At 38.4% G+C, this 27,907-nt stretch overlaps 3 protein-coding genes across 7 annotated transcripts in view; all 3 read right to left on the bottom strand.

Moving 5' to 3' along the window:
• Positions 1-158: 158 nt before the first annotated feature.
• Positions 159-10,447, bottom strand: wipf2a (WAS/WASL interacting protein family, member 2a). 2 transcript variants are annotated; one of them, XM_079856548.1, is made up of 8 exons: positions 10,090-10,447; positions 7,203-7,327; positions 4,718-4,850; positions 4,494-4,637; positions 3,792-4,415; positions 1,993-2,217; positions 349-450; positions 159-249 (listed from the first exon to the last, which is right to left on the bottom strand). In XM_079856548.1, the coding sequence occupies exons 2-8, from the start codon at positions 7,260-7,262 to the stop codon at positions 209-211; spliced, it is 1,329 nt and encodes a 442-aa protein (XP_079712674.1). In that variant the 5' UTR covers positions 7,263-7,327; positions 10,090-10,447; the 3' UTR covers positions 159-208. The 2 variants fall into 2 exon arrangements, with proteins under 2 accessions (XP_079712674.1, XP_079712675.1); XM_079856549.1 differs by lacking the exon at positions 10,090-10,447 and adding an exon at positions 7,477-7,646.
• A 1,582-nt stretch (positions 10,448-12,029) lies between these two features.
• On the bottom strand, positions 12,030-23,324 carry LOC307149913 (uncharacterized protein). Of its 3 annotated transcripts, XM_079856525.1 has the most exons (6): positions 23,211-23,288; positions 22,582-22,648; positions 22,105-22,154; positions 21,777-21,873; positions 21,447-21,616; positions 12,030-21,363 (listed from the first exon to the last, which is right to left on the bottom strand). In XM_079856525.1, exons 3-6 carry the CDS (start codon positions 22,120-22,122, stop codon positions 12,436-12,438), a joined length of 9,213 nt encoding a protein of 3,070 aa, XP_079712651.1. In that variant the 5' UTR covers positions 22,123-22,154; positions 22,582-22,648; positions 23,211-23,288; the 3' UTR covers positions 12,030-12,435. The 3 variants fall into 3 exon arrangements, with proteins under 3 accessions (XP_079712651.1, XP_079712653.1, XP_079712652.1); XM_079856527.1 differs by lacking the exon at positions 22,582-22,648 and having other exon boundaries at positions 23,211-23,324; XM_079856526.1 differs by having other exon boundaries at positions 22,582-23,215.
• Positions 23,301-27,907, bottom strand: part of abcc10 (ATP-binding cassette, sub-family C (CFTR/MRP), member 10) — a 21,418-nt gene continuing 16,811 nt past the window's right edge. For both annotated transcript variants that reach the window (XM_079856530.1, XM_079856529.1), the window contains 4 exons: positions 26,351-26,496; positions 26,086-26,183; positions 25,881-25,993; positions 23,301-24,137 (listed from right to left, as the gene is read on the bottom strand). In XM_079856530.1, the coding sequence (XP_079712656.1) occupies positions 23,996-24,137; positions 25,881-25,993; positions 26,086-26,183; positions 26,351-26,496 (499 nt within the window). In that variant the 3' untranslated portion in view covers positions 23,301-23,995. The remainder of the gene's footprint in view (positions 24,138-25,880; positions 25,994-26,085; positions 26,184-26,350; positions 26,497-27,907) is intronic.

Genomic DNA, 27,907 nt, shown 5'->3' with positions numbered 1-27,907 from the left:
TAGAGGTACAGCATTCTGGAGTGGTTTGGATCAGAGATCATGTAGCTATTAATTGTGTTTCCCTAAGAAAGATGTCACATTATTAGTGTATTTTTATGTGTAATTAACGTTTGTGTGACAAACACACTTAAATATATACTGTATACAGCATGTACGTATTTGTGTGTTTGTGTCATCTTTTTAGGTCCTTCTCATCCCTGAATGGTGTTCATCTTCCTCCAACAGGAGGCAGTGGAGGAGCACCTCTCCCTAAAGCAGGAGAAGATAGTGAGGAAACGTGTAGAACAAAATCTGGAAAAGTTTGTCTTTATGGAAAGACTGTGAGTCAAAGTATCATCAGGTCTTTACCCTGGTTGTTTTTGCTGGGATAGATCTTCTGGAAGTGTCTATATTCTTCAGGTGGAGGCAGGTCCTCTATAGGGTGGAAGTTGAACTTGGACTCAAAATCATCTGAGAAGAGACATCAAACATTTTAAACACATAAAACCGTTAGCAATCAATGACTGAGCTATTTTGTGCTCCACCTGGGGATTGTTTAACTTTACCCAGGGTGCAACACTACCTCCCCTTAGGCCAAGGGGGTCAAAATGACCCGAAGCCTAAAAATTACACTACTTTTTTTTTGGTCTAGAAATCATATATAGGTCTTTTACCTCTAATTTCTTACATTTTATTATTTCAATTGAAAATAAGCATATTTTTATGGAAGCTTGTTTCCACCACAGAATAAAAAAGGTAATTGCGACTATATCTCGCAATTCTGACTTTATATCTCTCAATTGCGACTTTATATCTTGCAAATGTGACTTTATATCTCACAATTGTGACTTTATATCTCACAATTCTGACTATAACTCGCAATTCTGACTTTATATCTCACAATTCTGACTTTATATCTCACAATTCTGACTTTATATCTCACAATTCTGACTATAATTTGCAATTCTGATTTTATATCTCACAATTCTGACTATAATTCGCAATTCTGACTTTATATCTCTCAATTGCGACTTTATATCTTGCAAATGTGACTTTATATCTCACAATTGTGACTTTATATCTCTCAATTGCGACTTTATATCTTGCAAATGTGACTTTATATCTCACAATTGTGACTTTATATCTCACAATTGTGACTTTATTACATATTTTATTATGTGTGTGCGCGTGTGTCTATGTACGTGAATGGGTTCTGCATTGGGGATATTCTAAAGTCTCATCCCTTCATTCGTGCATATGTGTGTTGGGGATTGTGGCAGATTTGTGTGTTTTGACAAAAAAAAAAAAAAAAAAAAAAATCTCCCATTCACTCCTTATGGGGGTCAAATTGACCCGTGAGGAAAGGATTCATTACCATTGTGAATTAATATAACCACAAGAATCCAGTCTTTTTTTGTGTAATATTTAATCTTTTTAGTAAATGTTTTATTTTGATTAAATAAGCAACATGCAGATATAGGATTTTGTGTGGAACATCATTTACTGTAAACTGAACCGTACAGAGACACTGAATGATGATCATCCTAAGCCATATAGTGATTTCAATTCACGAATCCCCAGGAATTTGAAACCCCCCTGTTCGGAAAACCCTGCATTTGCACTATAGCTGTCTACTGGAAGCCTGTATGAAAAACATTAAAAGCGTGTTTTTTGTATATTACTGATAAGTATCTGACTAAGGTAAAATGATAACCTTATTTTTCAGGACAGCTTATCTGACATTACATCTCTGTGTTCTGAGAAGGCTTTGTTGATGGGTGTAATGAGGAAATAAGAGGGCTGCATTTGAATTACTGGGAGGACATTTGACTGCAGGTTTTTTTTCCCATGTGCTGATGCACAGTAGACTTCAGATAAAGTATGGCAGACTAGTTGGAAATCAAAGTTCTGATCTACAGATACTTCCTTACAAATAAACAAATTAGCAACTAAGACAATGAAATGAGCTGATGTTCCAATAAAAGATTACATTATCTGTTTGATGGAACTCACCAGAAAAGTGCTTGGGGGCAGATGACGTATGTCCATTCCGGACAGGTGGAGGAGGAGGAGGAACAGATGTGTGTCCTGAAGACTGACGTCCTGTAGAGGAGAGGGGAGGGGGCTTTACTCTACTAGGGGGTTCAGAAGACGTTTGTGGCCCGCCACGGTAAGGGGGTGGAGGGGGTGGCGTTTCCCGAGCCCCATTACGAGATGCAGGAGGAGGAACCTGAGGAGCTGCATGAACAAGTCATTTTAAACGATGTCCACATTTCACAGGACTACATCATGTGTACTACATGTATATTGTAGTAAATCCTTGATTTAAAGGTATACATTTTGTAATAATTACCCTGTATGATTATTGGTGAAACACAAAAGGAGATATTTGGCAGAATATTTACACTACTCTTTACCACACAATAAAAGTAAAATGGGATGAAAACAGACGGTAGTGATGCACCGAAATAGATCTTTTACCAAAACCAAAGTTTTCAGTTTCAGTAAGTAAATTTGGTAATTGAACTCCGTACACTGTTCAGTGTGTCATTTTCTCAGGTTAAGAATTAAACCAGTTGTAGTAAAGTTCAAGAGGCAACAAGCCACCTCTCAATATTTCAGCAAAACAAATTTTAAATATTGCTTCTTTTGCACCATTTTTGGTCACGGTGAAGTGTGTCCATACGTCTTGTAGCTTATCCACGTTGTGTACATAACGTAGATGCTAAATCACAAATGTGCTAATTAAACATCAGTGTTTCTGGCAGTGATCTAGGCACTCAGAAACATATAGACGAAACCAAAAAAAAAAAAAAAAATTCAGTTGCTGAATTTTTGGTACATCACGACCGTCAAGCTCTCAAAGCAGCAAAATATACTTTACATAGGATTTGTATGCTATATTCCAAGTCTTCAGAAGCCATGTGTGAAATTTCATTCCTCACACAAAGCTAATGTACAGCTTCAGAAGACTTGTATGAATGTAAAACGTGTGGTGCTTTGATGGTGCATTTTTATAGAGTGTGACAATGTCCGTCCGTCCAAAAAGCACTGTGAACATTGCACCCAAATTCCACATTTGTGTTTCTAGGATTATGGAAATATAAAGATTCTGGAAGTAAAAATCCCATTCATTTTCTCCATAGAGGAATAGGTTTTTAACAGTAACTTATAAACCTTATAAAAAAACATTTTAGAAGCTACAAGGTTGTTAATTGATGGTATATGTTTCAACAGCTGAATTATTTGTGTTTATATTGTGTAGCCTATATACTGTTTAACAGACAATTTCCTGGTGAAAAACTACATTTCCCATCTGCAGAGAAACAAACAAATCGCACCAAACGAAACAAATTTAGTGTCCGTCCACTCCCATGAAGCACTGCAAATGACTTTATCGAGTTAATCTCCCTACACTCTTTAAACTTTAAAATGTATTGTTTACATAATCAACATCTTTAAATCAATAGTTTTATATTTATCTACAGGGTTTTTTTTCAATAGTGTCGTTGAAAATGCTTCATGGGATTGTAGTTCTTTTCCTCATTAAAGTTGTTAAGCACATAGTCTTATCTTTTTGTCAGATTTTCAAATACTTTGTTGCTTCAAATCTAAGTTTGTATTGTCGTGATTCATGTCGTAGCAAGTTGGTTTGGTTCATGGCTTATAACTGTTTAACGATTTGTTTTTGTTTTTTAAATCCCTAGGAAGAAAAAAGATAAATGGGAAAAATCCTTCAGGAACTGACAGGGAAGGCACTCAATAGTGAGACTACATGTTGAGGTGACCTAAACCGCTTCAAACTTTTTTACCTGTGCTACGGCCCACTGGATCGCGTACTGGTGGTGGGGGTCGTCTGTTCTGCTGGGCAGACGGTGGAGGAGGAGGAGCCTGGCCACGGACGTTAGCATTGGCATGGCCTCTCTTGTTCAGCGAGTTTCGCCTCTGCGGCAACTCCGGGGCAGGGTCTCCATTCGCAGACGGCGGCTGGCGATAAGGAGGAGGGGGTGGGGGTGCGTTTGAAGAAGAGGAGGAGGATGAAGAGGAGCGAGATGAAACGGGGAGATGTTTAGGGGGCCCATCGCGAGCAGAAGATGGAGGTGGTGGAGGCCCCTTGCTTGCAAGTGGTGGTGGTGGAAGGGGTTTCTCACGACTATGTGCCCCAGAACTCGGTTGGGCTGAGGGTCCGCGGTTGCCCCCGCGATTGAATGGCGGGGGTGGAGGTGGAGCGGAGTTGGCGGGTTTTGCGGAGCTGCTGGCAGCAGATTGTTTGGAGACATCTGGCAGGGTGGGACGTTGGTTTCGTGGTTGTTCAGGAGGTGAGGAGCGACCTCCATCACCACGACTGGAGCCATCCGCTTCAGAATGACTCGGAACACGAGGTACTGCAGGGCGAGAGCCAGGCGGCCGCAATGCTGACCGTCCTACAGAGCTGTCTGTGGAGACGCATTAAAAAACAGTGGGAGATAATAACAACCTATCATTGAAGTACTTGGTGTAAAGGGGGAACTTACCTCCGACTGGTCGTAGTTTAGGCACTCCTCCACTGAACAACCCTCCCATAGCCTTCGGCCCAGAACCACCTCCAAATCCTCCACCACCTCCACCTCCTCCGCCGCCACCACCACCACCACCACCACCACCTCGACCTCCAGGCGCTGCCAAAAAAAAATATTGTTAGGCAGGTCGTGTCAAACATTAACTGTATTTTCAGCATAAAAGCACACAGCTGACTTACTTTCAATGATCGGTGCACTTCTGTCATTGATCGGACCGGTCTTCTTCAGTTTGGCGCCTTTGCAGATGTCTGACAGCAGAGCTCCTCTTCCTTTCGCTTCATTTTGATTGAGTTTCGGAGTTGCGTTGTTCGCCTGAACGGAAACACATTTGTATGTTGCAAAATAGATCTATTCATTTATTAAATATTATATATTAAAATTGACTTGAATCCGTTGACTTAAATTTCTATGCTGAAATTTGTTGGTCATTTCTGAATTAAAATTAATTCATTTACAATATTTTTTGTGGGGCATAAAATAAAACAATTTAATACATTATTTTTTATTACATTTATTTTTTGTTTTAAAGTAACAAAACAATGCTTCACTGCTTATTAATATATACAAAAAATTGTCCACCAAATGAAAGTCACGTGGTTGACCAACATGCAGAAACATACATACAAATCATAAAACTGGAAATAACATAAAAGAGAGGACCTGTGCAGACCCTAATGACCGTGAATCAAAGAAAGTCTATAAAAATATCAGATTTTTATGACAAGGTTAGTTGTGCCTTGTGTGGCGTCACTCTCCAAACTCCAAAAACATAATGATAATTTTTTTTTTTTTTTTTGTAAAATTAAAAATATATAAATATATAAAACATAATGACATTTCTGAATTAAACCTAATGATATTTATGAATTAATAATGTACATTTTTACACTCACAAGTAGGGCTTGACATTAACTTTTTTGCTCGCCAGCCACTGTGGCTAGTGGTTTTCCAAAGTTACTAGCCACAATTTTGACATTATACCATGAATAAAAACTGCCAGATATTTTTAATATTATCTCATTATTTAGCAGCCGGTATATTAGGCAGCTGTCACTTTAAGACCTGGATCTATTATACTGTAACACATGCGTTTTATTTCTCAACTGTTTACAATCACTTAAAATATAACTGACTGTTAGGGCTGTGCAATTAATTGAATTTCGATTTCGATTTCGGCTCCCACCGATCACCAAAATAGTAGCCTGGGAAAACTCAGACAACTTCCGGCAAATTCAGATTTGCTTGAGAAGTAGTCTGGCAAAGAGCTCATTCAAGCCTATTTCCATGGCCTAGAAATCGCGGCACCAATCAGAAACGTTGAGGCGGGCTTTATACAATGACGATCGCTCTGATTGGTTTTAGGTCTATTCAATTGCGCCCAGAGGCATTTGAGCGACGTCTGTTCAACTTTTAAATGCATTATTATATTCAAATTGCAAACACATGAGGACAGTCTCCATGAAAGACCCACTGGCAGATGAACGTGCTACTACATTTCTCTCCGAAACGGTAGGAAATTAAATTAGATTTAATAGAGGATTTTAACTGTGACACGATGATTGACAGGGCAGTTTACATGACAGGATGCACGCGACAGATCCGTCCGATAAAGATGACGAAGTAGTATGTCCCAAAGCTTGCCTACTTTTTTGCTACACATTCAAAAGTAAATACCTTTTCTTCACAAAAAGAGTACATACTTTTATGGCGTAGTGTAACTTAGGCGAATTGGGACGCAGCTTTACACGATGACGATCGCTCTTGACGAGGCATTTGAGCAACGTCCGTTGGTGACGCCCCTTTGGAAATGATTTGTCTATGGAGCTTTGCCAGACCATAACTCAGTTACTACTGAGAATGGTCTGGTTTTAACCAGGCTACCAAAATAGTACAATCGAGTAAAAACGATTATTTTGCCATGTTCTGTTTTGCAAGAACACTCTTATTTTGTCTTGTGTTCTGAATGACACGCGGACATCCGCCCCTCCCGAAGCCATAAACTCTCTCAGCCTATACAGTCCGGGAGGCAAGTCGTGTGCATATCATCCGCTGGAATTTAAAAACTCAGCGCGAGTAAATATGGCAGAAGGAGGGCGGCCACAGCAGCGTTTGGTGAGCAAAAAAGGCAAAACCAACTACGCTGTCTGGGAACAGTTTGGCTTCGAGGAATCCGACGACGAGCAGAAACATGCTACGTGCAAGATTTATACTACATGGTAGTGGCTGCAATGCAAGGGAACACCAAGAATTTGTTTAACCACTTGAAAATTAAACACAGAGTGACCAATGACAATCTAATAAAGAAACAGAAACAGCAATCCACAACCCCCTCAACATCCTCCGTAACCCAGGCTTCCATAACAAATTTCTTCAGATTTTTTGAGAATTGTTGAAAGGTGTCTTTTTAATAAACGCAACATGTTCCCAAAGTCATGTGAAATAATCGTGTTACATAATCGTGATTTCAACACTGACCAAAATAATCGCGATTATGATTTTTACCTGAATACTCAGCAATTATTTTACGTGTCTTTGACTGTTTAAGCGCAATAAGCAGCAAAAAAAGAACTCAATTAAGTAAGGAGAGGCGACTTTAAAATCTGTGCAAAAAAACAAAAACTGCTGCATTCGTCTCAGCGAGAACGCTCTTCGCGTTACACTGACCTGGCTAAAGCTGGGGGGTGGTGGAGGTCCAGGCGGAGGGGGAGGAGGAGGAATCGGCATCCTGGTGAATTTTGGGAGACGTCAAGTCACCTCAATCTTCTGCACTCAATATCCTCACAAAAACTCTGCAAGGTGAAAGAATTACAGCCATCAGACTTCAGATATATATAGAAAAGATTAATAAAAAGACGGTTGTCGCTTTAAAAGTTAAAAACATGACTCATCACAGTGACATTCATTGGTGGTTAACGTCATTAACGTAGCGTCACAGTACCTCTCAAACCACCTGAAACTTCCAGGATCTACTCAGCAGTGGGCAGCAAACTAGAAAGTTAATATAGAATAAAACTAAATTAAAAATTCATATTCCCACCCCCATTAATCTTCCTTCAGTGTGGAACTCCAGAAACGTTCCCAGTTCAGTCAGAAGTGCTAGCACACGTCCACAGATGAAGTGGGGTGATACAAAACTGCAGCAGGAATAACCGGAATGTCGCTAAGCAGGATCTGCAGTCACACAACGACTAATGGAAGTGAGAGAGTGTGAAATGGATGAAGCATGGGGATTGTGGCAAACACTGAATAAAACCTGTATGCTAATGACATGAATGGCTCATCTTATTTACATTCAAACTATTACACACTGTTCTTGAAACGCCTGTCGCTGCTCTATTTCATCATGGCCTTGTCTATGAACATGAATGAATAAAACTACAAGGGTAGCACACAAACCTAATAAACTAAAAAAAACAAATATTATGGGTTGATTCCTGAAATCTAGGCTAAATGTGATCGACAACACATGGATACAGCAATAAGGAAATAAACCAGCCTCTACTAAGCAAACCTGGTGACCTGTAGAGGCAAACAAATACATAGTTTCTACAAAGAGAACTGCCCAAAATGTGGTAAATACAACCTGAGAGTTTCATCTTACAAGAAACAACCTATTCAAATTTTAAATGCATTAAATACACCACAAAACATAGTCAATCTAGAAAAAAAAGCTTAGCATTCTTCACATAACAGGCCAAAACCGGCAGGCGAGTTTCTCTCTCTAATCAGCCATACCAAATCTGTCAGAGGCCTTGTTTATTACACCAAGCTGTTGCAAGAAAATGTTTGTGATTAATGATACGCATAAAAGTAGACGTGAAACGTGTAAGGAGTTTAATCTTTAAAGTTTCTGCGCTCAAACTGACAGCTGACTAAATTTGATCAGGACTGCAAGATCAACATCAATACCACAAAAACAATGTCTGGTGTCAAATGGCTGTCATTTATTCCCATCTGTAACATTTTGTGAGAAAAATGACTTTTGTCTCTGACAATCGTGTAAAATACACAACTATTTTTACTAGACTCATAATAAACTAGGCTATATATAAAAAGTGCAGACTTGATTTCAATGGTACATTTTTACTTGGCAGCTGGAAATAATCTCATGACCCGCTTATAAAACCTACAGTATCACTTTTGATAAATGAATTTCTAAGGCCTCTAAATTATCAACATGGTCAAAATTGATGAAAAACATAATCTACATGCCTTCTGTCCTCTTGATCGATACTTTTTTAGCAAGTAAAAGGCCTTCTAGTATAATTCCTCCTTCAGATCGTGGATGTCTTTTTCTTGTGAAATCTTTAATGATTTTTATAATGTAAACGTAAGAATATATTTCAAAATGAACATTTACTGGACTGAAGCAACTTAGGTTTACTTGATTATCCATACAGAATTTTTCAGAAAAAAATAGTTCAATGTGAGAGACAAATACAATACATCAGGCTTTTGAGGAATGTTTATTTGAACATCTCTCAATCGTTATTGTATTGCATTGCATTATATGTTTTGCACCCCAATAATTAAAAACTACAGAGCTTTGATCATAAAGCATTTAAATACAATCGTAACCATATTTATTGGGAGATATAGAGAGACAACTGATATTTATATGCATTTTATGTTAGTAGTCTGTTATACTGTTATAAAGATTTACGTTACAAGTTATAATATATAACAAGCTATCAAAATTTCTAATTACTTTTAGGCCATATAATTAACAGCAAATTTTAGGCCTCTTGAGGTGTATGAGCTCTAGTCTCACCATATCATATAGGCCATAAAAACCTGATGTATCAAATATGATACAAAACATACTCTAAAAAGCATATTCAATTTTATTTTATTTTAGATTTTGTCTAAAGGTTCGTTTAAAAGACTATTATTAAATTGATATTTCATATGTTAGGCTTTACATGTCTTTAAAAGCATGTAATACAGATAAAGATACCATATTTGAAGCATAGCCTACAGCTTACTATTTAAGATCAGTATCATAAACTGCTGTCATGTCAGACCAATGTGTTCATAGATTTAAAATAATTTCAGAGCAAAAAGAAGGAAAAGAATAATGGAGCAGGTCAAACCAGATTGTGAAAATGACGTGTTGTGTGTATAATGTTGCAAACATGATCATCTGAGTCAACAAATATTTAAACTGTGCGTGTGCACACAGACCGAAGCGACCATACCTGTCATCCCATACAGGATCCTTAACAGTCGTGGTACAGGTTTAACCGCTTATATGTATGTATTGGACAAAAACAAAACATTTGAGCGAATAACGATGTCGTGAACAACACAAATGATGGATATTTGTAAACAAAAGTTTATTCTGAAACGAATCATTTCAATGAATCGTTTGAACCTGTTCACAAAACCTGTCTGAACGACTCGTTAATTAACAAAAACAACACGTAAAACCATGCAACACCTTAGCGCTAAATAACTTGTGTATCCATTAAGACATGTCATAACAATAACAAATAGGTTAACTTGATACGTTCACAGCTCTTCCGGCTATAAAGACGTTGGCAAAGCTTACCTGTCGTGTGCGGTGTGAGATCCTGTCCCAAACAACATTAATGTTAAACAGTAACTGGGTGCTCTTTCGCCGATGATCCGCTGTCTGATCGGCCACGAATAAAACTGGTAACGTTAACTAAGTAACTGTTAACTAGTAGAGCGAGAGTTTACTGTGGTCCGCTGTCATTCTGAATGCCAACTCTGCAAACTTATTCCAAACAGTTCACAGTGTGAAATGAAAGCTCGAAAGTCAAAGATTCACGAAACCGGGTCGCTTGTTGCTATTAACATTGCTGCCCACTGATCGAGGGCGATATTGTTCAACGGCGGACCGCTGGACTTCAGCGAACCCAGTTCTACGAAATCCCGGAAATCCCGGAGTCAGTCGGTACAAAATGGAGGCAAGAGGCCGAAAAAATCCGATTGCATCCGGAAAGCAAGACCTGTAACTATACAAAACCTCTTTCCCTTGCGTAACCCTGAAATGGTAAGCATCTGCCAAAAGGTAGTTGATTTAAAACCATTATAAACGTCGTTAAATCACTTTGTGATTTTGTTTTTTTAATTTATGGTAACTAATACTAGGAACTGTATTTCTAATAACTTCTAATAACTTTAATTTAATGTCAAAAATGCCTAGAGATTTTAATTTTTAAGTTATAAAAGTAGATTTTTCATACTGGACGCATTGTTTCATCTGCTAATAAGAAATTGTATAATATTCTATCCTTTGCTGCCAGAAAAAAAAAAAAAAAAAAAAAAAAAAAAAACATTTTACTTAATTGGATCAGTGATCAATCTCCATCTCTTAAAGGTTGGCATAAGGTTATTTTTGAGTTGATTCCCTTGGAGCGTCTTACCTAAGTATTACATCAAAAATCATGCCAGTTTCATAGTCTGGACCCTATCTTGACTATTTGGAAACTCATTTTTGCCCTATTATATTACAAGGAATTTTGTAATTGTTTAACTCTCTGGACCTTTGTCCTCTTCTGCATCTTTTTGAAAGATGTTATTGTTTTGTTTTTATTCTCTAATCTTTTTTATTATGGTGTAGTCCTGTTTTATATAAAAATCTGAGCTATTGGTGCTCCTTTATTTTATTTTATTGTATTGTTGTTGTTGTTTGTGATGTTTTGTTATATTTGTATTATAATGAAAATTCAATAAACATAATTATAAAAAGTCGCTTTTTCTTTCGATTTTGTTCATTTAGACCCAATAACAGATAGCCTAATATTAGGCTATATGATAGATTTTCATATTTGTTTGCTTCCACAGGTCACCAATAACATATTGCATAATGTTAGGCTGTGTGATCGTTTTCACCCTTTTAATCAATGAATTTCCATCAATTTCCAAATATTTTAACATCACTTTCTAGAAGTTGCTAGGGTAAAAAATATCCATCTCTTGTAAGAGGTGTACAGTGAAAAAATAGAGAAGAGGACTGGGATATGACCCAGGGTGGATTCGAACCCGTATGCACACAAGCGCAACAGCACCTCTCATTCCAGGAGAAAAGCACACCATAGCTGTCTAAAGTCGTCATTAAAGCTACACTGTCTAACTTGCTAGCTCTAAAATGTGAATCTTTTGTGATTTGTTTGGGTCAGTTATGGGCTAGAAGAATGTTAATAACAGCTTTCCAGGTTTGATATTTTTAATGTAACATTTAAGTAAACTTTTTCAAAATAACCACTTCAGCAAAGGGTATATGTGTTTATTTCAATCACATAACATCTTAAGTATAATAACAGCTACTTTTGTATATCAACAAAAGGTAGCAACAATGTTAGAAGGAATATTTTACAAATTATGTACATCCTTCAAAAAAAAAAAAATCCCCCCGGTCCTTACTGTATCACTGAGCATAACAATGCTAAAAACAAATATGAGACAATAGATGAGTATCTAAAACAGATGGCAAGAAACAAGACATTCACCAGATAGACACTATTTTCCAGACAAAACCTTTTGACATATCATCCACATTGTATTTATACATCACTGTAGCATTTTATATACTTTACAAAATATATAGCCTATGATTTACAATATTTAATCAGGCAAGCTCCACATAATATTGTCATTATAAAACATAAAATAAAATAAAAATTAGAAACTGTATTGGAATGTTTTTATAAAGAGGCTAATGATCTATAAGTGCAAGTTTATGTTTTCCAATATAACATCTCCTCTATAAGTTTTTTTCATCAGTGTTAAGTTTGCTCAACCCAACTTCCAGTATTGAAGTTTTTTATACAAACAGGCTACTTTAATCAGCCCACTAACAGATCTGTAAACATGATTACCAAGGACAAGTCCTTCTTATCTCTCACATATCTTCCTTTTAATTTTCCAACTATATTAGTTTAAGAACCCTAAATTTTGAACTTTTCAAAGAGCTTTCTGGAACTTCCAGATCCATTGCATGCATTTGCAGGCGTCTCATTGTCTGTCTGCGACTATGTTCAGTTTGCCCATTTCCCCATCCATCTCTTCTAGGCATCCCTTTATAAGTGTAGCATATGTCATCAGTAGTGTAATTACGTCCAGGAACCACACGAGTGTTCCTATAACCTGCATTACCTCCCATATGGGGTGATCTTTGCATGGTACTCATTCCCATATTTGAATTTCTCACAGCCAAATTCTCTCTACTTCTTGTAACTTGAAGTTTAGGCACTGATATATTGTTCCAGTTGTCATCAATACCAAAGTTGTTTGCGTTTGTTTTATGATCTCTTGACCTGAGTGCCCCAGGCATATCAGTGTAGTAAACATCTGATGATGTTGGACGTACACCAGAGATTCTGGTCTTGGAGGTGGGTAAAGCCATTGTAAAATCAGGTGAGCCGGAGAGATGTTTTTGCATTGCAGGCCACTGGGCTTTATCTGAAAATTTCATGTCTCTGTTCAAGTCGAAATAAGGGTCCTGCATGTTAAATTCTGAGGCACCATATTTCTGATGAGACGGTATTCTGATATCAAGATCATTTGTTCTGCCTGACTCTATTTTACCTCTTGGGACGGCAAAGTTGTAAGTGTGATCTTGCGTATAGGTACCAAAATCAATATCAGGCCCCAGGCCTTGAAAGTCAGGGCTATCAGTTCCTCCTTTAATTCGCGGGGTTTTGAGATTCATCTTTGGAGAGCTGAATTGAAGATTCCCAGGAGGAGCGTCAATGTCAAAGTCCGGTGCATTCACATTAAGATGGGGTTTCTTGACATTTGGTCCTTTAATTTTACCTTTAGGAAAATCAACACTCATATCTGGGGCTGTGAAATCTGGCTTATGACCTCTGATATTGATGTCTGGGGAATCAAAATCAGTTTTAATCTTTGGCGCTGAGAGATCCATTTTAGGGGTCTTTAGATCATAGTCAGGTGTCTTTATTTTGGGTCCTGAGAAACCAATATCAGGCATCTTTAAATTTGGCATCTTCATTTTACCAGATGGCATGTCCATGTCTGGAAATGCAAGGTTGGTGTCTGGACCCTTGAAATCAAGTTTAGGTCTATGTACATCAATATCAGGACCATTTATTCCTGCTTTTAGTTTGGGAGTTGATGCACTCAGATTAAGGTCGGCCGGATCAATGTCAGCATCCATATCCATGTGTGGCCCTTTCGAACCTGAGAGGCCAAAACTGGGCATCTTTAACTTTGGCATATTCAATTTACCTGAAGGACCATTCAAATCAATATCAGGTGATTTGAGATCTAGGTTTGGGCCTTTTAAATCAGCTTGAGGCAGAGTAAGATCCATGTCTCGGGTATCGATTCCTCCCTTAATATTGGGGCTTTTAATATTCAGGTCTGGAGATTTGATGTTAAAATTGGACCCTTTTGGTTTGCTACCTGAGAAGCCAATATTTGGCAGCTTTAGTTTCCCTGAAGGGGCATTTATGTCAAGGTCAGGTGCATTCATGTCAAGATTGGGTTTGTTAAAATTTGGTTCTTTAAATAAACCTTTAGGAACATTGACATCCATGTCTTGGGCTGTGAAATCTGGCTTATGACCTCTGATGTTGATGTCTGGTGAATCAAAATCAGCATTAAACTTTGGAGCTGACAAATCCATTTCAGGGGTCTTCAAATCATAGTCAGGTGTCTTCATCTTTGGTCCTGAGACACCAAACTTTGGCATCTTTAAAGTGGGCATTTTCATTTTTCCAGAAGGCTTGTCAATGTCTGGAAGTGTAAGATCTGTATTTGGACCTCTGAGATCTACATTAGGTCCATGTACATCAATATCAGGACCATTTATTCCTGCTTTTAGTTTGGGAGTTGATGTACTCAGATCAAGGTCAGGCTGATCAATGTCAGCATCCACATTCATGTGTGGCCCTTTCAAACCTGAAAGGCCAAAACTGGGCATCTTTAACTTTGGCATATTAAATTTACCTGATGGGCCATTAACATCAAAATCAGGTGATTTGACATCTAAGTTCGGGCCTTTAAAATCAGTTTGAGGCAGAGTCAGATCCATGTCTGGTGAATCAATTCCTCCCTTAATTGTGGGGCTTTTGAGATTCATGTCTGGAGATTTGATTTTAAGATCTGGGCCTTTTGGTTTGCCACTTGAGAAGCCAAATTTGGGAAACTTCAGTTTACCTGAAGGGGAATTCATGTTGAGATCAGGTGCATTCATGTCAAGATTGGGTTTCTTGAAATTTGGTCCTTTCATTTTACCTTTTGGGAAATCAACATTCAGATCGGGTGTTGTGATTTCTGGCTTATGACCACCAATGTTGATGTCTGGAGAATCAAAGTCTGCCTTAAACTTTGGAGTTGACAAATCCATTTCAGGAGTCTTCAAATCATAGTCAGGTGTCTTTATTTTTGGTCCTGAGGCACCAAACTTGGGCATCTTTAAAGTGGGCATTTTCATTTTTCCAGAAGGCTTGTCAATACGAGGTGCATTCATGTCAAGATTCGGTTTCTTGAAATTTGGTCCTTTAATTTTACCTTTAGGGAAATCAACATTCAGATCAGGTGCTGTGATATCTGGCTTATGACCACCAATGCTGATGTCTGGGGAATCAAAGTCTGCCTTAAACGTTGGAGCTGACAAATCCATTTCAGGGGTCTTCAAATCATAGTCAGGTGTCTTTATTTTTGGTCCTGAGACACCAAACTTTGGCATCTTTAAAGTGGGCATTTTCATTTTTCCAGAAGGCTTGTCAATGTCTGGAAGTGTAAGATCTGTATTTGGACCTCTGAGATCTACATTAGGTCCATGTACATCAATATCAGGACCATTTATTCCTGCTTTTAGTTTGGGAGTTGATGCACTCAGATTCAGGTCAGGCTGATCAATGTCGCCATCCACATTCATGTGTGGCCCTTTCAAACCTGACAGGCCAAAACTGGGCATATTTAGGTTTGGCATTTTAAATTTACCTGATGGGCTGTTAACGTCAAAATCAGGTGATTTGACATCTAAGTTCGGGCCTTTAAAATCAGTTTGAGGCAGAGTCAGATCCATGTCTGGTGAATCAATTCCTCCCTTAATTTTGGGGCTTTTGAGATTCAGGTCTGGAGATTTGATTTTAAGATCTGGGCCTTTTGGTTTGCCACTTGAGAAGCCAAATTTGGGAAACTTCAGTTTACCTGAAGGGGAATTCATGTTGAGATCAGGTGCATTCATGTCAAGATTGGGTTTCTTGAAATTTGGTCCTTTCATTTTACCGTTTGGGAAATCAACATTCAGATCGGGTGTTGTGATTTCTGGCTTATGACCACCAATGTTGATGTCTGGAGAATCAAAGTCTGCCTTAAACTTTGGAGTTGACAAATCCATTTCAGGAGTCTTCAAATCATAGACAGGTGTCTTTATTTTTGGTCCTGAGGCACCAAACTTAGGCATCTTTAAAGTGGGCATTTTCATTTTTCCAGAAGGCTTGTCAATACGAGGTGCATTCATGTCAAGATTCGGTTTCTTGAAATTTGGTCCTTTAATTTTACCTTTAGGGAAATCAACATTCAGATCAGGTGCTGTGATATCTGGCTTATGACCACCAATGCTGATGTCTGGGGAATCAAAATCTGCCTTAAACGTTGGAGCTGACAAATCCATTTCAGGGGTCTTCAAATCATAGTCAGGTGTCTTTATTTTTGGTCCTGAGACACCAAACTTTGGCATCTTTAATTTGGGCATTTTCATTTTTCCAGAAGGCTTGTCAATGTCTGGAAGTGTAAGATCTGTATTTGGACCTCTGAGATCTACATTAGGTCCATGTACATCAATATCAGGACCATTTATTCCTGCTTTTAGTTTGGGAGTTGATGCACTCAGATTCAGGTCAGGCTGATCAATGTCGCCATCCACATTCATGTGTGGCCCTTTCAAACCTGACAGGCCAAAACTGGGCATATTTAGGTTTGGCATTTTAAATTTACCTGATGGGCTGTTAACGTCAAAATCAGGTGATTTGACATCTAAGTTTGGGCCTTTAAAATCAGTTTGAGGCAGAGTCAGATCCATGTCTGGTGTATCTATTCCTCCCTTAATTTTGGGGCTTTTGAGATTCAGGTCTGGAGATTTGATTTTAAGATCTGGGCCTTTTGGTTTGCCACTTGAGAAGCCAAATTTGGGAAACTTCAGTTTACCTGAAGGGGGATTTATGTTGAGATCAGGTGCATTCATGTCAAGATTGGGTTTCTTGAAATTTGGTCCTTTCATTTTACCTTTTGGGAAATCAACATTCAGATCGGGTGTTGTGATATCTGGCTTATGACCACCAATGTTGATGTCTGGGGAATCAAAGTCTGCCTTAAACGTTGGAGCTGACAAATCCATTTCAGGGGTCTTCAAATCATAGTCAGGTGTCTTTATTTTTGGTCCTGAGACACCAAACTTTGGCATCTTTAATTTGGGCATTTTCATTTTTCCAGAAGGCTTGTCAATGTCTGGAAGTGTAAGATCTGTATTTGGACCTCTGAGATCTACATTAGGTCCATGTACATCAATATCAGGACCATTTATTCCTGCTTTTAGTTTGGGAGTTGATGCACTCAGATTCAGGTCAGGCTGATCAATGTCGCCATCCACATTCATGTGTGGCCCTTTCAAACCTGACAGGCCAAAACTGGGCATATTTAGGTTTGGCATTTTAAATTTACCTGATGGGCTGTTAACGTCAAAATCAGGTGATTTGACATCTAAGTTCGGGCCTTTAAAATCAGTTTGAGGCAGAGTCAGATCCATGTCTGGTGTATCTATTCCTCCCTTAATTTTGGGGCTTTTGAGATTCAGGTCTGGAGATTTGATTTTAAGATCTGGGCCTTTTGGTTTGCCACTTGAGAAGCCAAATTTGGGAAACTTCAGTTTACCTGAAGGGGGATTTAGGTTGAGATCAGGTGCATTCATGTCAAGATTGGGTTTCTTGAAATTTGGTCCTTTCATTTTACCTTTTGGGAAATCAACATTCAGATCGGGTGTTGTGATATCTGGCTTATGACCACCAATGTTGATGTCTGGGGAATCAAAGTCTGCCTTAAACGTTGGAGCTGACAAATCCATTTCAGGGGTCTTCAAATCATAGTCAGGTGTCTTTATTTTTGGTCCTGAGACACCAAACTTTGGCATCTTTAAATTTGGCATTTTCATTTTTCCAGAAGGCATGTCAATGTCTGGAAGTGTAAGATCTGTATTTGGACCACTGAGATCTACATTAGGTCCATGTACATCAATATCAGGACCATTTATTCCTGCTTTTAGTTTGGGAGTTGATGCACTCAGATTCAGGTCAGGCTGATCAATGTCGCCATCCACATTCATGTTTGGCCCTTTCAAACCTGACAGGCCAAAACTGGGCATATTTAGGTTTGGCATTTTAAATTTACCTGATGGGTTGTTAACATCAAAATCAGGTGATTTGACATCTAAGTTCGGGCCTTTAAAATCAGTTTGAGGCAGAGTCAGATCCATGTCTGGTGTATCTATTCCTCCCTTAATTTTGGGGCTTTTGAGATTCAGGTCTGGAGATTTGATTTTAAGATCTGGGCCTTTTGGTTTGCCACTTGAGAAGCCAAATTTGGGAAACTTCAGTTTACCTGAAGGGGAATTTATGTTGAGATCAGGTGCATTCATGTCAAGATTGGGTTTCTTGAAATTTGGTCCTTTCATTTTACCTTTTGGGAAATCAACATTCAGATCGGGTGTTGTGATATCTGGCTTATGACCACCAATGTTGATGTCTGGGGAATCAAAGTCTGCCTTAAACGTTGGAGCTGACAAATCCATTTCAGGGGTCTTCAAATCATAGTCAGGTGTCTTTATTTTTGGTCCTGAGACTCCAAACTTTGGCATCTTTAAATTTGGCATTTTCATTTTTCCAGAAGGCTTGTCAATATCTGGAAGTGTAAGATCTGTATTTGGACCTCTGAGATCTACATTAGGTCCATGTACATCAATATCAGGACCATTTATTCCTGCTTTTAGTTTGGGAGTTGATGCACTCAGATTCAGGTCAGGCTGATCAATGTCGCCATCCACATTCATGTGTGGCCCTTTCAAACCTGACAGGCCAAAACTGGGCATATTTAGGTTTGGCATTTTAAATTTACCTGATGGGCTGTTAACATCAAAATCAGGTGATTTGACATCTAAGTTCGGGCCTTTAAAATCAGTTTGAGGCAGAGTCAGATCCATGTCTGGTGTATCTATTCCTCCCTTGATTTTGGGGCTTTTGAGATTCAGGTCTGGAGATTTGATTTTAAGATCTGGGCCTTTTGGTTTGCCACTTGAGAAGCCAAATTTGGGAAACTTCAGTTTACCTGAAGGGGAATTCATGTTGAGATCAGGTGCATTCATGTCAAGATTGGGTTTCTTGAAATTTGGTCCTTTCATTTTACCTTTTGGGAAATCAACATTCAGATCGGGTGTTGTGATATCTGGCTTTTGACCACCAATGTTGATGTCTGGGGAATCAAAGTCTGCCTTAAACGTTGGAGCTGACAAATCCATCTCAGGGGTCTTCAAATCATAGTCAGGTGTCTTTATTTTTGGTCCTGAGACACCAAACTTTGGCATCTTTAAATTTGGCATTTTCATTTTTCCAGAAGGCTTGTCAATGTCTGGAAGTGTAAGATCTGTATTTGGACCTCTGAGATCTACATTAGGTCCATGTACATCAATATCAGGACCATTTATTCCTGCTTTTAGTTTGGGAGTTGATGCACTCAGATTCAGGTCAGGCTGATCAATGTCGCCATCCACATTCATGTTTGGCCCTTTCAAACCTGACAGGCCAAAACTGGGCATATTTAGGTTTGGCATTTTAAATTTACCTGATGGGCTGTTAACATCAAAATCAGGTGATTTGACATCTAAGTTCGGGCCTTTAAAATCAGTTTGAGGCAGAGTCAGATCCATGTCTGGTGTATCTATTCCTCCCTTAATTTTGGGGCTTTTGAGATTCAGGTCTGGAGATTTGATTTTAAGATCAGGTCCTTCTGTCTTGCTTCCAGAGATGCCAAATTTTGGCAGCTTTAGTTTACCTGAAGGGACATCTATGTCAAGGTCATGTGCATTCATGTCAAGACTGGGTGTCTTTAAATGAGGTCCTTTAATTTTACCTTTAGGGAAATCAACATTCGTGTCAGGTACTGTGAAATCTGTCTTATAGCCTTTAATGTTGAAGTCAGGAGAATCAAAGTCTGCCTTAAACTTTGGGGCTGACAAATCCATTTCAGGGCTCTTCAGATCATAGACAGGCGTCTTCATTTTGGGTCCTGAGAGTCCAAAATCAGGCATCTTGAAAGTAGGCATTTTCATTTTTCCAGATGGCATGTCCATGTCAGGTAGTGTAAGGTCCGTTTTCAGACCTTTGAAATCAGAATTAGGTCCATAAATGTCACTGTCAGGACCATTTATTCCTGCATTTAGTGTAGGAGTTGATGCACTCAGATTAAGGTCAGGCTGATCAATGCCGGCATCCACATTCATACGTGGCCCTTTCAAACCTGAAAGGCCAAAACTGGGCATCTTTATCTTTGGCATATTAAATTTTCCTGAAGGGCCATTAACATCAATATTGGGTGATTTGATATCTAGGTTTGGGCCTTTCAAATCAGATTGAGGCAGATTCAGGTCCTTGTCTGGGGTATTGATTCCTCCCTTAATTTGGGGGCTTTTGAGATTCAGGTCTGGGGCTTTTATTTTAAGATCAGGTTCCACTGTCTTGCTTCCAGAGATGCCAAATTTTGGCAGCTTTAGTTTATCTGAAGGGACATTTATGTTGAGGTCAGGTGCATTCATGTCAAGATTGGGTTTCTTGAAATTTGGTCCTTTAAATGTGCCTTTAGGAATATCAAAATCCATGTCTGAGGCTGTGATATCTGGGTTATGACCTCTGATGTTGATGTCTTGTGAATCAAAGTCTGCCTTAAACTTTGGAGCTGACAGATCCATTTCAGGTGTCTTCATTTTGTGTCCTGACAGATCAAACTCTGGCATGCTGAAAGTGGGTGTTTTCAGTTTTCCAGAATGCATGTCTATGTCTGGAAGGTCTGTTTTCAGACCTTTGAAATCAGCTTTTGGTCCATCAATTTGTATATCAGAAGAACCATTAAGACCTGCAGCTACTTCAGGGGATGATAATGCTAATTTTGACCCCTTCGTACTTTCATCATAATTGATGTCTGTTTTCTTGTTTCCAGAGAAGCTAAACTTTGCCATTTTAAATTTTGACTTCTTGACATTAATTGATGGTACATCCATATCCATATCCATATCAGAAGAATTAAGCAATGCATTTGGGCTTTTGAAATGACCTTTTGTGAGGTACATTACTGGAGATCCTTGGGTATTTGGCAGTGTAAGATTTGAATCTGGCGTACTAATACCAACATTTATGTTTGAATCTGTATATGTTCGACCCCGTAGGTTGATTTCACTTCCAACATCAGGTAAGTTCATTTTGGACTGATGTGATGAAACATCACTTGCAATGTTGCCTTTGATTTTTGCACCTCTCATTAGGTCAGATCCTTGTAGTAACATGTCTGAGTTGTATTCACCTGTAGAATCATTGGTGCCATAATGGATCATAGGCCATTCATGATCCACTTTCTCGTCAGGTTCTGTTTCACATGGAGTGAGACACTTCCGATCTGCATTCTCAAGTATAGCTGCAACGTTTATCCTGCCTTTGCGGTCAAGTGTTTGGGCTGTCGCTGGACCATTGTGTGTGCCATGTCTGTATTCCTTTGCAGCTTTGTTTCCTTTCATGTATTTCCTGACTTTAGTATTGTAGAGCTTGTCATATGAATCTTTCCACACCTGTGGAAACATTGTAATCAGAACAAATCATGATGATTTATGATTTAGGGTTGCAAAAAATTGTGAATGCAATGTCCACAGACCTCATTTGGAGCTTTGACATCCAGACTTTCCAAGCTCTTGCTGGATTTCAAACCATGCTTCGTCACCTCCTTGTCATTATCAATCAACTTCAAAATGTCCACAACTTCATTTTTCTTTTGTTTATTCCTCTTTAGATCAAACTGACCACTGGCACCCACAATTTCATTATCTGAAATGGAAATGTAATCTATTTTATCCTTATATTTTCACCATATTAAGGTTCATGGCAAAAGCAGATTTATTTATTTATTTTACAAGTGTTTTGTAAAAGAATGATGCTTAAAAAATATGCATTGATGTACAAAATTCATAATCAAACAGTGCTGTACCTTCTAGAAAGTCCAGGTCTGAGTACTCCAATCTCTCTCCAGAGACATTATCATCTTCAACCAGCAGGCTGTCAGAAAGGCTTCTTCGATGAAGAGCCTGCAAATTACAATATACTATTATGGTGTATTGTCCCCCTCAAAATTTCCTGAAGAGTTTTTGATGAGAAATATGTAGCACCTCTACCAAATGCTCTACTAGCATTTTTATTAATAACTAACTCATCATTTATTCTTTATAACAAATTAAACAAGGATTTAAAATATATTTGATAGATCAGACAAAATGCATAAAATATAGTTTAGATGATAAAAAAATGTGATAACATACCATTTCACTTGTAAACATTTACAGCGAAGAAAACCCTCCAAAACTCAAACCTGTAAATGCAAAAGAAATGATTCAGAAGCAACAAGACACCCAAGTTCCAGTGCTAATTATTATTGGCACTCATGTAATTGTTAATGGCTGGTAATAATGCTATGACAGAATAGAACATATGAATTATGAACACATGGGTAATCAGTAAATGAAAAGAAGCACACCTTCTCAGAATGAAACAAGACTGAGCAAACATAATTTAAATTTACATTAGAGTTTGCCAATTGGCACAATGACATTTATCTTGGTGCACAAGTAATCCTGAAACATGTTAATGCTTAATACAACTGTCTGCATTTTTCCCACTGGCAGATAGACAGATAGACGAAACTGTGAGGTATTCAATGAATTGTTCAGGGATAGTGTAACAAGAGGGCGTTAAGAACAGGTTAGGCCAAATAAAAGAAAAATGTGAAGAGACTTCACCTTTTTAACCACACCCTTGGTTTTAAACATGTGTAATCAAAGAGGTAGCAGGTACTCCCATGATCACCTGTAAGGATACATATTTTGATAACCTGTTCAACTATAAAGATTTTGCTGTCTTACTTCAATGAAACCGGCTCCAAAAACAATCCAATTACTAACTACTATCTACAGTATATGATCTAATTAATTTGCATATTTGTAGTAATCACAAATTAAATATACAGGATCTGAAAATGTGCTTCAGAAGCATTATTTTCAATATAAGGTACTAATCAGTAGCAATTTGTTGATAAAGTGGTCCCCAAATAAATAATGGTGAAGTACTCTTTCACTCAGTCACAACATAATATAACTGCCTTGTAACAATCCCTGTGTAATGCTTCTCGTTTTAATATGCAAGTTAAATGAAATTTGTAATATAAATACATCAACCCATGTGTAAATTACAGTAAAAACAAGATTAAATCAGCATAACTTGTGCAAGTGCTGCATAGTCATTCATAACAGAAACGGCTGCACTTGCTATACATTCAAACTTTATTTTAAGTACTATACAGACTGTTTTACGCAAAAACAGTGAAGTCAAAAGTACTGTTGTAAACTTTAACAGCAAAGAAAAGCCTTACCTTGAATCCCATGAGCTTTTAAATCCTTGTTCAATATCAGCAGTGATAATGTGCCACGCTGAAGAGTTTCCACAGGACGAGACCGTGTTTACCTCTGTTCTCTTCCTACTGTTTATGGAATTCTCAATGCAGCAAGTAATACACTTCAAGAGTGGACAAACTAGTTTAACCTCAATCGGGCCAAACACATAGCTCATAAAGCTTCAGCATCACTGGATGCAGGGTGACATAACAATAACAAACCTCTCCCTAATTCTAGATTGCTGGGAGGAACTCAAAATAAATGGTTGAAAAAGACTAAACTATGCACACATGAACTCCCATATGACTCATATGTGTTGGGAAACACACACCTGTACAAGGTGTACTCACTTTCACCCAGGTGGGTGGAGATGTGGTTAAACATTCACACCTCTAATGAAACCAATTATGCTTTGTCAGTTCTCCATAGAGGTAATGTGTTCAAACCACAGAAATAAATATTAGAATACAGTGAGACTCTCACACGAGTTTTACCTATTCGAAAAGGGAAAAATTACTTTGAGTAGATCCTCTTATAAAAAATACAAACCTGAAACAGACAAATAACTTAAAAAAAACACATTTACTTCTAAAACAGACTTACATTTAATCCTTAAAAATGTGACCATTTATGAAACAATTTTTTTTCCCCTGAGTTTTACATTGTTCTACATGGCACAACATGATATAAACTGCAGGTATTTGCGCCTATGCTATGTCCATTCATCGGACTCCAACAACATAATGGTCTGAAAAACAGTATTTTAAACTTGCTCTTCCCCTCCACGTAAGAGTTTCTGGAAAAAAGAGTCCTCTCTTTGGCACAGAGCAGCAGGGCTGTCAAACTCCACCACCTTCCCAGCATGCATCACCAGTACTCTGTCGGAGTCCATGATTGTGTTCAGTCTGTGGGATAAAAAAAGACCAGGTTGGGTTGTATGGCAAGAGAAATGTTCTTGACAGATGTTTTACATTAAAGGAGACATATCATGCTTTTAAATCGTTCCTTTTTACATATAAATCATACATTTGTAGTCTATATAAAGTGGAACTGCAATGCTTGGGTCTGAATTCATTATTATAGCTCCACAGGCCCCTTTTCTACCCCTTTTCTGATGTGCGTCTGAGAGCAACTCGTTTTGGTGCGGTCTCTTTAAATACAATTGAGACACTTCATACCCCGCCCCCTCTCCAGTTTGCAGAGGTGACACTCCACCCCGTTCAACTCCACCCCGTTCGGCCATTTTTGTAGTTTGATAGCAGAGATACGATTATCTAGCGGCACAGAAACTTTTTATTCACACGTTATTAACAAAATGTCAACAACGGAAGACTTGTCCAGCCAGCCTTACATGTTCGAGCCAGAGTCGGAGCCGGAGCGAGATGAAAATGAAGACGACGAACCTGCAGAACAACGTCTTCATATGGATGTATCGCAATGGTGTGTTACTGTATTTATACATGAAACTTTGGTCTTCCGACCTTTTACCACCGTATCGATTTATTTTGATTAATATGTGCGAGGGAAAGAGAGCAAGACACCGTCTAGTTTGGAGACGGTGTCTTGTTGACATTTTCGCCTGGCTCCGAAGAGAGAGAGAGTGCGTGCGCGCGACCGGGTCTCTCTCTCTCTGCTCGTTCTTTCAGTTAAACATGCGCCCTGTCACAAGCACGCCAGTTCATCTACATTAGACGGTGTAATGAAGCGTGTGGGTTACTACATCCAACAACCGAACATTTGAACTTACCCTCTCGTAAATTCTGCATCTTTTAGCTTGGACTACAAAATTGTAGCGAGAAATAAAAATGGTGGATTGCTCGAAGTTTTAGGCTGGAAGTCAATGTCCTTATTTGGCAGTTCCGCTGCAAATACTGTGACGTAATAGTTCAAAAAACGTCATAGATAACAGAAAAATCGGAACAGGTTGAAAAATAAGGCCAAAACAGAATATAAAGATATCAACGAAGCACCTGAAGAGAATAATTTCAACTTTTCTGTACTTCTAAACACTCCAAATATACAACAAAATGCATTTAAGGGCTAAAAAAGTGGATTTAGCATGATATGTCCCCTTTAACATGATAATTAAAAAAGTAGATAGAAAAGGTAGAAGAAAAAAAGGGTCTCTACTAGGTTTTGATTCTTTTGAGTGCTATCAATCAGACAACAAGACACCCTAAAAACTAAATTAACTTCAATATGACTTTTGATGAACTAGTCATTTTCTGTAGCAACTTCACTTAAACTTAATCATGCGCTAACTAGCATGCTAACATTACCTAAAAATACCTGCTAGTATGTTATAAATGTGGTTGTTCAGTACAAAGGTTAACAGAGATAATTCTGGTAACTTCAGGGTATTAACGATCATAAAAGAGTTGCAAATATACTTTTACAATGTGAACATGACAAATCTGTTTTCAGTTTCATTTAATAAATGGCTCACAAAACTGTGCGCTTGGGTGTGACTGCGTTTAGACTTTTTCAATTGAAAATCAGTTCCGCATTACTAAAGAAAAGTTGGATAAAGGGATCTTTTCCCCTTCTTTTTTATTAAATAAAACAACACTATCAAGTTTAATAAAAAAAAAAAAAAAAAGTAAACACTCAAGTATAAATCATATGCAAGTATAAAAGCAGTTTGTGACCTGTGGGCGATGGTAAGAACGGTTTTATCCTTGAATTTTTCTCTGATGGTTTTTTGTAGAACCATGTCAGTCTTTTGGTCGACACTTGCTGTGGCCTCATCAATGCATAAAATCTATTGGACCATAAATAACAATAAAGTACAGAATTAATATAAGAGGGAAAAACAGATATTTGTTTGAAGTTCTTTATACATTAGTTTTATACATTAGCTTCTGTAAGCAGAGCACGAGCAAGACACAGAAGCTGCCTTTGGCCCACAGACAGAGACTTTCCCCTCTCTCCAACCTCCGAATCCAGGCCACCTGTAATGGGATAGACAGACATTGCCAAAAACATTTTTTTTTTTTAATTAATTTAATTAATATGAAAACTAAAAAGCATTTTCTCATGTCCTGGATAAATCCTTTCAGAGAAGATGGATTTGAATTGAACAAGCTGAACACAACAATTAAAGATGATCAACGCTCACCAATCCTCTGTACTACATCTCCCAGGTGGCATTGCTCAAGAGCTTCTAGCAACCGGAAGTCTGGATGATGGCCATGGGGATCAAGGTTCTCTCGCACTGAGCTGGAGAAGAGGAAGGGATCTTGAGGGATGATGGCCAGCTTTGATCTATAGAGGGCGAAACAAACAAAATGAACACTTATTTACTTGAACACAGACTTAAAGTCTGAGACCACACTGAGACCTCCTTGAAACAACACTGAAAATCTGAGGTTCAAAATCTAGTTTTAATCTGGAACTTTCTTCTGGAAGACGTTTTAGGATTTAGGAAGACTTAAGACAAAGACTTATGCATAAGAAATATTTACAGTTCTGGGGCCGTATTCACAAAGAATTTTAAGGCTAAAAGTAGCTCCTAACTGGCGAATTTAGGAGCAACTCCTAAAAATAATGGGCGTGTCACTCGTAACTTTAGGACTCGAATTTTTTTGACTTTGGCTACGTTCACACTGCAGGGCTTAATGCTCAATTCCCAATTCCGTGGGCTTTTATTTATTTTTTTAGCAGCTAACGGGCCCGTCGAGGTCGACCCGTTCGGCAGATTTACCTCAGCTCGACGAATATGCAGTCCGTTTTCAAACCGACGACTACTTCAAAGCAGAATTATGACGTTTTTCGCGTATCAATGACGTGCGGGTCGGATGCGACCTGGCCGTTCAGACTGAAGTCGCATTTCAAAAGATCGGATATGTATCGGATTTAGGACCACATACCCAAGTGGCCTGGGTCGCATTTGAAAAGATCGGATCTGTGTCGTTCATACTGTCATGAAAAGATCAGATATAGGTCGCATAGGGGCAAAAAAATCGGAATTGGGTCGTTTCAGCCTGCAGTGTGAACGTAGCCTAAGAGTAATTCACAAAGTATTTTAGCCCTAAAAGTAGCACCTAAGCCTGGGACAGCTTAAAAGAAGTCGAGAGGACTCCTAACTCACAAGACCTATTCACAAACCGCTTTTTGTGGCATTTCACGTTGCGATGTTTTGAAATGCGTATGCGACGGCTACAGGAGCTTCCAATCGCGAGGGAACAATTTTGCATTGTAGGCATAACTAGGGATGCAATAACACCACCAACAACAACCAAAACTAGGCTACTCATTGCATGTAAACTAATTGTAACGTTTCATTGTGAATCAAATTAAAATGTTATTCTCTTTGCAAATGTAGGCAGAGGCATATAGTGACAGATTAATTCAATAATGTTGCAAAGATATTGCATCAATCCATATGTTTCATTAGGCTACTAGGCTATTTGTTTTGCCTTACTCTTTATTCATTTAGGCTATTTATTCAGTTATTCATCATCTTCCGTCCTTCGCACTGCTTGTGTAGCGCACGCATTCTCAGACCTGTCACCTGTCACTCATCATCGTAGGGGAGGTGTTTGGAATCATTCCCGCGTTACAATCATCAGCCAATCAAGGTGGTCACTTCAGTCAAGCTCGTGCATGAGTAATGACGTCATCCATAGCAACGAAGACTCACTCTTAGTTTAGGAGTTGTCATTTTTCTTTACTA

The sequence above is a fragment of the Squalius cephalus genome (assembly GCF_949319135.1).
Source record: "Squalius cephalus genome assembly, chromosome: 22".
Lineage (NCBI taxonomy): Eukaryota > Metazoa > Chordata > Actinopteri > Cypriniformes > Leuciscidae > Squalius > Squalius cephalus.
This window is presented reverse-complemented; position numbering and strand designations above follow the sequence as displayed.